Raw genomic sequence first — 13,126 nt, 5'->3', positions numbered from 1 at the left:
AGGAAGAGGTGGAGTGTAAGGGGGATGGGCACAGATAGAGAGATAGGAACAGAGAGCGACTGACTGATCACACAAATGATATACCAGTTATTGAGCTCTTCACCAGAATCTCTGTGTGGAAGGGAGAGTAAATTGTAAAAAAACACATTTAATACACTTAAAATACAGGGTGGGGTCTACAGTTGTGAGTATACGAACGTTTATTTTTGTACTATGATTTATTAATTATTGTATTATTTTTCATATGAACAACTGTAAATATACTTTTGCCTCACCTTGTATGTATGAACTATAGGAAATAAATTTTGATACGAATATTTTTATCTCATCCTAGCTGGCTTGGCTTAGTGGATAGAGCGTCGGCCTGCGGACTGAAGGGTTGCAGGTTTGATTCCGTCAAGGGCATATGCCTGGGTTGCGGGCTCGATCCCCAGTAGGGGACGTGCAGGAGGCAGCTGATCAATGAGTCTCTCTCATCATTGATGTTTCTGTCTCTCTTTTTCCCTCTTCCTTCCTCTTTGAAACCAATAAACATATTTTTAAAAAAGAATATTTTTATCTCTGTACTATAAAAAACACGAGAAAGCACTGTTGATGGATATGAATTGAAGAAAGTTGATTACCATGGCCCTATAATATTCCAAACACTTTTAATTTGATCTAGTTCTAGTTTAGTATTCTGGCCACTGTGCCCTAAATCAAAGGTGGAAAACTGGAAACACATGGGTCAAATGTAGCAGCCAGACTATTTGGCAGGGGCAGTGGTGGTCCACATGGTAGCATTTTTAAAAAATTGCCTACATAGAAAAATCAGGAACAGTTACATAAAAATCTGAATGTCTTGCTTTTGAAAATTGGAAAGGTCTGACAACAGGGGCACCGTATCATTTGGCAGCAGTAGCCAAGACTATCAATGGCTGTCTTTTGATGAAGCCAACATTTTCAAGTTCTCTACAGTTTCTACCACCTTCTATGACTCCCTGAACTAAGGCTCAGTATAATTTGTCACTTATCACTGTGCTTGCACTATTGTTTTTATCTTATAACAGAGTTAAATGGGAAATTAAATATTTCTTGAACTCATGTTGGTATTAAAAGGAGGAAAAGGAAAGCTAGAATGAGCGGGAATGTATATTTTAAGAAAAAAAGAAGAGAACACTTTGTGTTTTTTTTTTTTTTTCATGAAGACTATCCCTATGTGTTTAATGGCAAAGAATATATTTCTAAATAGATCCATCTGCTTCACTCATTTATGTTATTTGACTGGCAATTATTTCATGAATTTATGTGAATTCTCCTTTTAAGTTATTTTTGGAGCGTTTTCTTTGTGTCAGGCATTGTTGTAAAAGCTTTACATATATTAACTCATTTAACTCACAGTCAGAGTAGAAAGTTTCTCCCATGATTTGTCCCCATTTTTAAAGGAAATTGGAGCATAAAGAGGTTACATAACTTATACAAAGTCACAAACCAGTAAGTGGCAGAACCAAGATTGGAGGCTGGGCAGTCTGGCTTCAGAGTCTGTCCTCTTAACCATGTTAGAGCTAACCTCATTTGTTCCCTTTCCTCTGAATTTCTATGTGCCTCTAGCCTTCGCACTTTTGACAGCTCTTAATGCAGTAAATTTCCTTTTTCTTTCCATTTACTTTTTTAAAGATACTGTACAGCCCAAATTTTACTTTCTTTATAATTTATAAAACTTTTTCTGACTACATTAGCCTGAAATAATTTCTCCTGTATCTTAACTCCTAAGACTAATTTCTCATACTAATTGCAATGTCTTTTATATGGAACTGTTATTTAATTTATAAAAATGTTTTTATCTATTTATTTAATATTTTTCTAACTAGATTATAACTTGAGTGCAGGGGAAAATAACGATGTTCAGAGATGTGTAAAGAATTCATTATTATTATTTTAATGTATTTTTTAATTGATTTCAGAGAGGAAGGGAAAGGGAGAAAGATAGAAACAATGATGAGAGAGAATCATTGATCGGCTGCCTCCTGCACACCCGCTACTGGGGATCTAGCCCATAACCCAAGCATGTGCCCTGACTGGGAATCAAACTGTGACCTCCTGGTTCATAGGTTGATGTTCAACCACTGGGCTAAGCCCCCTGGGCAAGAATTCATTATTCTTAACATGGATTTACCTATTCCTAAACATCTGAGATTGGTGTCAAAAGTAGTTTCATACAGCTTGACCTTGAACTCTAGGCAAGTGAAGTAATTGACTTCAGAGAACCATCATAGAGAACTAGTCCTAAAGAGAGAAATTTGTTTGTTAATAAGAAATTCAAGATACTCATTGTTCTGAAATATCTTCACTTTATTCAGCACTGTAGTATTAATCATTTTAAGCTATCAATCATATAAATTCAGACAATAATTGCTTGTTTTTACTTCTAAAAAAATTCCTTTAGTACAAGTTCTTTTAAAAAAGCCATTCTCACAACTTGTTTTATGAGGTTGGCATTACCCTGACACCAAACATGTCAGGGACATTACAACAAAAGAAAATTATAGACCAGTTTCTCTCAGAGAGGCAAAAATTGTTTAACACAATATTAGAAAATGCAGTCCTATGATATATGAGTGGGGGCCGAGGCAGAAGCGGTTAGGGGCGATCAGGCAGGCAGGCAAGCAGTTAGGGGCAATCAGTCAGGCAGGCAGAGTGGTTAGTGATGATCAGGCAGGCAGGCAGCAGAGTGGTTAGGGGTGATTAGGCAGGCAGGCAGAGTGGTTAAAGGCAATCAGGCAGGCAGGTGAGCAGTTAGGGGCAAACAGGCAGGCGAGCAGTTAGGGGCATCAGGCAGGCATGCAGAGTGGTTAGGGGCGATCAGGCAGGCAGGCAGAGTGGTTAGGGGCAATCAGGCAGGCAGGCAGGTGAGCGGTCCCTGATTGTGAGAGGGTGCAGGCTGGGCTGAGTGACCCCTACCCCCCAGGCATGAATTTCGTGCACTGGGCCTCTAGTAGGTATAGAAAATCTTAGGAAATCTAGAAAACAAGTGCTAGAACTAATAAGTGAACATAGCATGGTGGTGGCATACAGGGTCAATATTCAACACTTAAATTTTTTGGAAAATGAAAAAATTCTTTTTAAAATAACATCAAGACCTGTAAAATACTTCTTTTCACTACTCTGAATTAATTAGGTAGTTGTGGAATGGTTTAAAAAGCTATCAGCCTGGGAATTCTGATTCTTAAATTGAGATTTAATTCTCACACACACATATAACATTGTATTAGTTTCAGATGCACAACATAATGATTCTCTCTGTGTATATATTGTGAAATGACCATCACAGTAATTCTATTTAAAACCACCAGTTATAGTTTTTTTTCTTGTGATGAGAACTTTTAAGATTTATTTTCTTAGCAACATTCAAATATACAATACAGTATTATCCTATATAATAAAAGCCCAGCGACCAAAATGGCGGGACGACCAGCATGACCAGACTCCCAATCTCTAGTGCAGGACAGTGTCAGACCCCGTTTGTGACTGGCCCTGATTATCCTTTTAGGAGCTATCAGCAATCCACGGCTGTGGCTCCCTCTGCTGGGGCTGGGTGCCTTTGGGAAAGGCCAAGATGTGTACCAATGTCTGCCTTTCCTAGCCCAGACCCAGAAGGAGGTCAGGCAAAGACTCCAGAGATCCATCTCTCCCTGCAGACTGATTTTTTTTTCTTTTTTTTTTTTTTTTTTTTTTTTTTTTTTAGTTTTGATTAGCCACTTACTCCACCACCATTTTGGAACTCTTATTTTTATTTTTTTAATCCTCACCCAAGGATATGTTTTTTATTGATTCTAGAGAGAGAGGAAGGGAAAGAGAGAAAGAAACGTCACAGTGTGTGTGAGAAACATTGATAGCTTGCCTTCCATACGTGCCCTGACCAGGGACTGAACCTGCAACCTGGATATGTGCCCTGCCTGAGAATTGAACTCGTGACCCTTCTGTGCATGATACAATGTTCTAACCAACTGAGCCACACCAGCCAAGGCTGTACATTCTTTTAATATGGAGGCCTTGAAGATAACCTCTTAAACGACATAGACTTCTATTTCTTTGTTTTTTCTGCTTGTGCTTAACAATTCAGGGAATCCATAGATATTTGCAATACAGGCAGTCCTCGGGTTACGTTGGACTTGACGTATGTTGTTTTGTGGTTACGTCACCATCTCCCATTTACAATATTTATTAAAAAAAAAAAAGTTCCGTCATTTCGACGTATGTACATATGTGCTTTATGTTTTTTATTTACCACAAATAAAGGTCAGGAATTGTTATATTTCTTTTAAATTCTTTTTACTGTTTCACTTCATTACAGCTGTGGATGTGCTCCATGTGAGTGACGTAGGTGCTTATGTAGGTGGGTTCCGACTTCTGGCGAAAATCGTGTTATGTCGCGCAGTAGGAACGGATCTCCTACGTAACCTGAGGACCTACTGTGCATTCTTCTGGATTTACTCTATTTTCCTTAATGTTTTTAAAGGACCTGAAATGTTTTTATGAATGTCGTGTTAAATAAATTATTTCGATTGTTGTTTTTAGAATAACACCAAGAAAATTTGATACTGTTCAGGCATCCAAGGGTCACAAAAGTGGAATTATCACTGGTGATGTTGGAGACTTAACTTTAAGCAAGAGGGGAATACGGACATCGTTTACATTTAGGAAAGTAAGGCAAACACCTTGTGACTGTAGTAAGTATATAATTTTGATTTTATTGTAAAATGGAATAAATCTAGTATGAAATTTCTTAAAGTCCAAACAGAGCCAAGGAGAGCTTTGTTGTATTTGCCTAGTATTTACATATATTTTCATATATTTTTCTTAACCACCCTCATTAGAATGAGTTTATATTATTTGAACATAGGGACTCCACCTAATTCATGTTTATTTTCTACAAATAGTACTTGAGCATAATTGGATGCCAAATAAATACTTTTTATGGAAGTCACAGTGAAGTGTGCTACAATTATAGCACATTAAAATATCATAAAATTAAGTTTTGTTGGAAACAGCTTGTGAAGTTTTTAAATTACTTCTCATCAATCCAATGGGGAAATTGGATATGAGAAATTGGAGATAACTCTCGGACAAACAGTGGTTTATGTCAATTTGGAAACCTATTAACCCTTTTCAGTCTAACCTCAAGACTGACTCAACAGACCAGGCGGTAGGAGCAGGTCCAACGTCGAGCAATAAGAACATTAAAAAGTTCAACATTCAATCCCATCAATTAATTTGGACCAGACTGTTTGAATTCCAAAAATAACATTGGACCGCAAAGGGTTAAAGAATAAAGGAAGTACTCAAAAAGCCCGGCCAGCATGGCTCACTGGTTGAGCATCGACCTAGGAACCAGGACCTAGGAACCAGGACCTAGGAACCAGGAGGTCACAGTTCGATTCCTGGTCAGGGCACATGCCCAGGTTGCAGGTTCCATCCCCAGTGGGGAGTGTGCAGGAGGCAGCCAATCAGTGATTCTCTCTCATCATTGATGTTTCTACCTTTCCCTCTCTTTTCCTCTCTGAAATCAATAGAAACATATTTTTAAAAAAGTACTCAAAAACCTTGTCAAGAGGATGCTATTTTGAGCTGTCTATATAAGTATGCCATGACCTGTATTTCTTAGAGTCAATAGATAAAAATATTTTTCATTTTATAAATAATATTTTTAATGACAGTGATGTAATTAAAACTTATATCCTGCGGGGCTTAATTATGGGAGTTATCTAGGATTTGCTTTTGGGTCTAGTCATAATCTTAAAAACATTTAAAATGAAAAACCTTTATTATATCTACAAGATGTTATCCTGTTAGAAAACTTGAAATGTCTACTATGGCACTTGTTCTAAAGAAACTTGAGGTCTAGTTAGACAGACAAGCTAGTTTTCTTATGCAAATGTTTCTTTGTTATGGGCATTAATTCAATGTAAGGGATCCTATAAAAAGCTCTGATTGTATAGACAGTTCACAGATTTTTTTTTAAAGTTCAAGGCCACCTTTTGGGTACTTTTGGCACAAATTTATGGATTTTTAAAGATAAGGATTGCTATTCCCTTTAGACAACTTAGATGTTCATAATTTCCATGAGAGTAAAATTTTACTAAGACCAATTTAGACTAACTATAATGTATATTGTAGAGTGATTGCAATTCTGATGTAACCAACATAATGTAACCTATCTGCTTCCACATATATGTTTTGGAGTCCTCAAGCTTTCTGGGGCTACCCTTTTCTTAAATGTCCGCTTAAAATGTTTAGAGCTTCACTTTATACATTGGTAAGGACTGGATGTTCCCACCCCCATTCTAGGCTTTCTCAAGGTTTGGCATACTCTAGTTATATCCAGGGAAAATTTCTGAAGCCATCAGTGCTGTAGCCCAATGCTGTTTCTAATTATTGTCTCAGTCTTTTTGTGATTTCTCTGGGAGCACTACTTCTCTCATTCTCTAGAATACTACCCTTAAAAAGATGTGTGTCACAAACTTTGGCTGAAGACAAAGGAGAATTATAGCATAGTACAGAATGGGCAAGGATTTAAAATGAGTATGAGACTATTGCAGAGGACAGGGGACACCTTCAAAATTAATTTGAGACATTGTATCCTAATTTCCTCTGTCACGTCCTCTACTTGGTTTTGCTCATTCTGTTGGAGAAGGCAGTTCTATTGAAGAAGTGTAGCCATTGAGAAATGGACTCTAGAGTCTCCACTGCCTGGGTTCAAATCCCAGCTCTATGACCTATTGTCTTTGTCACTTTAGGATTATTATTTAGCATTCTGTGCTTCAGCTTCTCATCTATAAAATGGCTGTAATAATACCTATTTTATAGTGTTACTATGAGAATTGAGATGAGACATATATAAACTGCTTCAGATAGTGTTTATTAAATACTTGTGATTATTACCAAATAACATTTTGCTTCTAGGTTTCATTCTTCTAGGAGTCTTAGTGCCCCCAGAACTCCTATCACTTTCACCCACCAAAAGTAAAACCCTAAATCTTGTTAATGTAGCTAAATACCTTCTGCTTAGGCCTGGCCCATCAAGATGCTTTCCTGAATGAGGACCCTTAATCCTAAAATGAAATAGGCATCTTTATTTTAAGACATGCAGAATTGCAGTCATGTCTTGTTGCAAACAGGTTTTCCTCCTTCTGTTTTTTAACTGATAAATCAGAGGCTTTTTTTCCCTAGTCACCAAATTTGAACTGATTTGGTTTTTCCTTTTAAGAAAGCATAAGGCCGCCCTAACCGGTTTGGCTCAGTGGATAGGGCGTTGAACTGCGGACTGAAAGGTCCCAGGTTCGATTTTGGTCAAGGGCATGTACCTTGGTTTTGGGCACATCCCCAGTAGGAGGTGTGCAGGAGGCAGCTGATCGATGTTTCTCTCTCATCGATGTTTCTAACTCTCTATCCCTCTCCCTTCCTCTCTGTAAAAAATCAATTAAAAAAATTATATATATATATATATAAAGCATAAAACCTTATGAATCATTTGGATAAAAATAAAAGGTTTATATTACCTTAATTTTTCATTAGGTTACCCGTTGGTCTGTGACAGCCAAATGAAGGAACCTCCTCCATCATTTCCAGAGAGTGATAAAGAAGCCTCGCAGCTGGAGCAAAAATATGTCCATCAAGTGTATGAAGAGATCGCTGGGCACTTCAGCAGCACGAGACATACTCCTTGGCCACACATTGTGGAGTTTTTGAAAGCCTTGCCAAGTGGTTCCTTAGTGGTTGATGTTGGATGTGGAAATGGAAAGTACCTTGGCATAAATAAGGAGTTATATATGGCAAGTATTTGTTGCTTCTGGCTTTCTTTCCACTTTATTTGTAAGGATATTATCACCTTCTTCTTCCTCGTGATACAATGATTTTTTTTTTAGGTTGCAGAAAAATTATAACCAGTCCTCACAGAGAAGAGTATACATGAGTATTTGCAGCAATGCTCTGGTGCAGGAAGAATTTCCTACTTCCTAGCACAGCAAAAAAAAGAGTGGTCCATAGAAAAGGAAGTTACAGCTACTGAAAACAGAAACTCTGGCATCAGACAAGAAGTGGGTGCATATCTTGGGTCTAGCCCTGCAACCTTAGTCATGCATTCCCTCCTGTCTGCATGTATTCCTTCCTGTCTATTGTTCCTGGAACCTGCTTGTCTGTGTGTAGTTCTCATTTTTATTTTACCAGAAATTGAGTTATCCTATATAATAAAAGGGTAATATGCCTCTCAGCACCGGGATCAGCAGAGCCGCGAGGCCTCCAGGCACCGGGATCAGTGTGACAGGGGGCAGCGCCCAAACCCCCTGATCGCCCTGCGGCTCTGTGTGTGACAGGGGGCGGGGCCATAACCTCCCTATCGGCCCTGCTCTGTTCCTGACAGGGGAAGGCGCCCCAACCCCCTGATCGGCCCTGCTCTGTGCCTGATAGGGGGGAGCTCCCCAACCCCCTGATCGCCCTGCGGCTCTGTGTGTGACAGGGTGCAGCGCCCCAACCCCCCCACCCCAGGGGCCCTGCTCTGTGTGTGACAGGGTAGAGCCATAACCTCCCCATCGGCCCTGCCCTGAGTGTGAGAGTGGCGGCGCCCCAACCCCCTGGGCCCTGCTCTGTGGGTGATAGAGGGCGGCGCCCCAACCCCCTGATCGGCCCTGCTCTGTGTGTGACAAGGGGCGGTGCCCCAACTCCCCTATTGGCCCTACTCTGTGAGTGACAGGGGGGAGCTCCTCAACCCCCTGATGGGCCCTGCTCTATGAGTGACAGGGGAGAGCTCCCCAACCCCTTGATGGGCCCTGCTCTGTGCGTGACAGGGGGGAGCTCCCCAACCCCCTGATGGGCCCTGCTCTGTGAGTGACAGGGGGGAGCTCCCCAACCCCTTGATGGGCCCTGCTCTGTGCGTGACAGGGGAGAGCTCCCCAACCCCCTGATGGGCCCTGCTCTGTGCATGACAGAGGGGAGCTCCCCAACCCCCTGATGGGCCCTGCTCTGTGCGTGACAGGGGGTGGCGCCACAACCTCCCCATCGACCCTGCCTTGAGTGTGACAGCGCTGGGTGCCCCAACCCCCCAATCGGCCCTACCCTGAGCGTGACTGAGGGTGGCATCACAACCTCCTGATCCGCCCTGCTCTGTGCATGACAGGGGGCGGCGCCCCAACTCCCCAATCGGCCCTGCTCTGAGCCCGACCAGGGGCTGCACCTAGGGATTGGGCCTGCCCTCTGCCAACGGGGAGCAGGCCTAAGCCAGCAGGTCGTTATCTCCCGAGGGGTCCCAGACTGTGAGAGGGCACAGGCCAAGCTGATGGACGCCCCCCTCTCCCCCCCAAGTGCACAAATTTTTGTGCACCGGGCCTCTAGTTTATGATAAAAGGGAAGCCTGTTTGTTTGTTTTTTAATCCTCACCTGAGGGTATTTTTCCCATTGATTTTTAGAGAGTGGATGGGAGGGAGGAGGGCCTGGAGGAGAGAGAGAGAGAGAGAGAGAGAGAGAGAGAGAGAGAGAGAGAGAGAGAGATCGGTTACCTCCTGCAAGAGAGACACATTGATTGGTTGCCTCCTGCACATGCCCCCAATTGCGGCTGGGGATTGAACCTGCAACTGAGGTATGTGCCCTTGACCAGGGATTGAACCCACCTGAGGGCAGACACTAAGCATTGAACCAAATCAACCAGGGTGAGAAGCCTGCTTTTTTAAGCTGCTGAGGCTTCAACTTGGATGTAGACGTGATACCTGAGAATTTTGAACAGCCATCTTCAAATGTGAAAATACGTGCATTTGATATTCAGGGGATGTGACCTGAGATAGTCATTCTGGGTATTCAAATGTAGGATAATCATAGAATCGAAAAAATTACAAATTTACTTTATATATAATTTCTTTAATAATGCATTTTTAAAATACCAGCCTGGGCTTTCGTGGAAATAGTTTTATGAACTGCTTTCCATTTCTGTAAGAAGTATATGTGGTGAATTTGTTCTTATCTGATCTCAACCATGCCTGAGCTTACTCTTCTCTTTAATTCAAAATTTTTACATTCTAGGAACCATTTCTTTTTTAGACTTCTTCAGTTACTCTTCATTTCTATCAACAAACTTTTGGCTTTATTTTCAGAGGTAAATTTTATAAGCAAAGATTTTATACTTTCAAGGGACTTACTGCCTTTAAGGAATAAAAATAATATAGCCACAATTCAGAAAATGAATGTGACAAAATGGAAGGATATGGATTTTTGGAGTGAGAAAGACTTAGGTTTAAATTCCTGCTCTACCACTTAACTACTGTTCAACTTGGAACAAAGTACTTATGTTCTTTGAGATGAAATCTCCTAATCTGTAATATGGTGGTAAAAAAACCTAACTCAAAGTGTGTTATGAGGATTAGTACGTTACTACAAAGGATCTACTTTATTACATAAGGGTATTCAGTAAAAGGCAATTATACCAGCCTGTTTAGCTTTCTCCATATTTTGGACTGTTTTCTTTGGATAAATTTTTAGAAGAATAATTATTGGGTTAAAAGTTGTGAAGATTTTTATCTTCCTTTAAAAATGGTTTGCCAAATTGCTTTTTAAAATTGGGTGAGCCAATTTGTATTGTCACCAACACTTTATAAGAGTAATTTTTATCACATTATTATCACTGTAGTGTACGTAGGTTTTAAATGTTTTTATACTTAGGAGAAAAATGGAAACTTTTTTAGTTTGCACCTTTGATTACTCAGTTAATTATCTTTTCACTAGAGGCCCTGTGCACAAAATTCGTGCACTGGAAGGGGATTTTCCTCAGCCCGGCCTGCCCTCTCGCAGTCCAGGACCCTCGCTCTTTACTGCCCACCTGCTTGCTGCTCCTTACCGCTCTACTCGCTGCTCCTTAGCGCTGCCGTGGAGGCGGGGGAGGCTTCTGCCACCGCTGTTGCACTTCCCAGCCATGAGCCTGGCTTCTGGCTGAGTGGCACTCCCCCTGTGGGAGTGCACTGACCACCAGGGGCAGCTCCTGTGTTGAGCGTCTGCCCCCTGGTGGTCAGTGCACATCATAGTGACAGGTCATTCTGCTGTTTGGTCGATTTGCATATTAGGCTTTTATTATATAGGATTTTTACCTGTACTATTAGAATTACATGTCTATGTTTTGTTGAAGATTTCAAAAATTATATAGGAGTATAATTATCCATTTAAAGCCCATCTACTATGTGTTTTTATGTCATTGATCTCCATCCAACACACAGAAGTGTGACTCTTTTTATATCTGTGAATATTTATAAATAAGACATTTTTGCCCTAGCTGGTTTGGCTCAGTGGATAGAGCATCAGCCTGCGGACTAAAGGATTCCAGGTTCGATTGTGGCCAAGGGCACATGCCCAGGTTGTGGACTTGATCCCCCTACCCTCAGTAGGGTGCATGCAGGAGGCTGCCAGTCAATGATTCTCTTTCATCATTGATGTTTCTATCTCTTTATCTCTCTCCTTTCCTCTCTGAAATCAATAAAAATATATATTTAAAATAAATAAATAAGACATTTTCATTTTCTTCCCTGTTGTTGTCGTTATACAGTATTATTAGGGAGAATTAAAGTACCTGGTATTGTCCTTGGGAAAAAAGCTTAGGGGAATTTAAAAACAGGGAAGAGAAGAAAATAGCGATGCTTTAACTATTGTATATGGGAGGCTCAGTTAAAATAAGTGGGAGATGGCCCTAGCCAGTTTGACTCAGTGGATAGAACGTCAGCCTACAGACTGAATGGTCCCGAGTTCAATTCGGGTCAAGGGCACATGCTCAGGTTGTGGGCTCAATCCCCAGTAGTGAGCATGCAAAAGGCAGCCAATCAATGGTTCTCTTTCATCATTCCTCTCTGAAATAAATAAAAATAAAATAAGTGGGAGATGAAAGCCCAGAGCCAGGGATGGCCAGGTCATTAGTCAGTGGAACCTTCAGTAGACCTGGCACTTTACGACTAAAATTGCCCCTGCTCTCCTGTTGGCAAAAAGGGGTGAAGAGAAAGGACATTTTCTCTGATTTTGTTTGGCTGCTGTTCTAGTTCTGTTTTATCTGTGGTTCTCAATAGTAACTTTCCTCCTTTGAGTAACTATGCTGCTCTATCCCTGGGGACTTGTTTTATAGGCAAGTTGGGTTTCTTCCTATTTGACTTTTAGCAAAGTACAGCAATCTGTCAGAATTGGGCACACTTGAAACTTCTATTCCCATGAACTGAATTTTATTGTCACAAAAGCTAGCAAGCACCAAAATCTAGTGTACATGTTAGTTGAGTAGTGTTGTTACCTTGATGATGTGACTATTGGCTCAGTGGCACAAAATATGGATGTAAGTAAATAAAAGTAATAAGCCAGTTATGTACCTTACACTGGTAAAGGGAGCAATTAGTTGGGAATCATGCCACTGTTGTCATTAATGTGTCCTTAGTACTTTTTCATCTTAAAACATGAAAGGGAAATTCTATACTTTAGCTTGGTACCTTGTGTTATACCTTAGAAACGAATGCTGCTCTGGGTAAAGAGTACAGTAGCTGTTTAATGCCATTTAGATATTGAGCATATTCATATTAAGTATGACTCTCATGGCAGTGTGATTTAACTCAGTAAGAATTGCTTTGACATGAAGATTCATATTCTTTATTCTGCGAAAGATTGAGGGAATCCGAATACTACATCACAAATTCAAGTGAAGAACTAGAAGCTTGAGGTGGCTACTTCTGTTTTCTCTACTATATAGGTTGTGTTAAGAAGAAATATTTGGGCATAATTATTAATTAGTGATTTAAAATTTCTTAAATCCTCCCATTCTTTCCTCAGTTTACATGTGCTCAGGCATATTCTCTCTCTCCCTCTCCCTCTCTCTCTCCCTCTCCCTCTCCCTCTCCCTCTCCCTGTCCCTCTCCCTCTCCCTCTCCCTCTCTCTCTCTCTCTCTCTCTCTCTCTCTCTCTCTCTCTCTCTCCCACACACCACACAAGCACACACAGTATTGTTAGAACTAAACAGTAAAGCTCTGTCCAACAATAACAAAGTTGGAGAGAAAATAGGCAATCCCAACCCCCAAACACTTCCCACAGAACATGCACTAAGTATGTTAGACCTCACCTGCTGGGGAAGATGAAAAGATGCTGC

The 13,126-nt window shown here is 40.8% G+C and overlaps 1 protein-coding gene across 5 annotated transcripts in view; it reads left to right on the top strand.

Moving 5' to 3' along the window:
- ALKBH8 (alkB homolog 8, tRNA methyltransferase) overlaps nt 1-13,126 on the top strand; it is a 58,166-nt gene that overhangs the window by 41,052 nt on the left and 3,988 nt on the right. For all 5 annotated transcript variants that reach the window (XM_059707965.1, XM_059707969.1, XM_059707966.1 and 2 more), the window contains exons 9-10: nt 4,558-4,709; nt 7,555-7,811. In XM_059707965.1, the coding sequence (XP_059563948.1) occupies nt 4,558-4,709; nt 7,555-7,811 (409 nt within the window). The remainder of the gene's footprint in view (nt 1-4,557; nt 4,710-7,554; nt 7,812-13,126) is intronic.

Source organism: Myotis daubentonii, chromosome 9 (assembly GCF_963259705.1).
Source record: "Myotis daubentonii chromosome 9, mMyoDau2.1, whole genome shotgun sequence".
Taxonomy (NCBI): domain Eukaryota; kingdom Metazoa; phylum Chordata; class Mammalia; order Chiroptera; family Vespertilionidae; genus Myotis; species Myotis daubentonii.
Note: the sequence above shows the minus strand (reverse complement) of the source record. Positions and strands in the feature narration are given on the sequence as shown.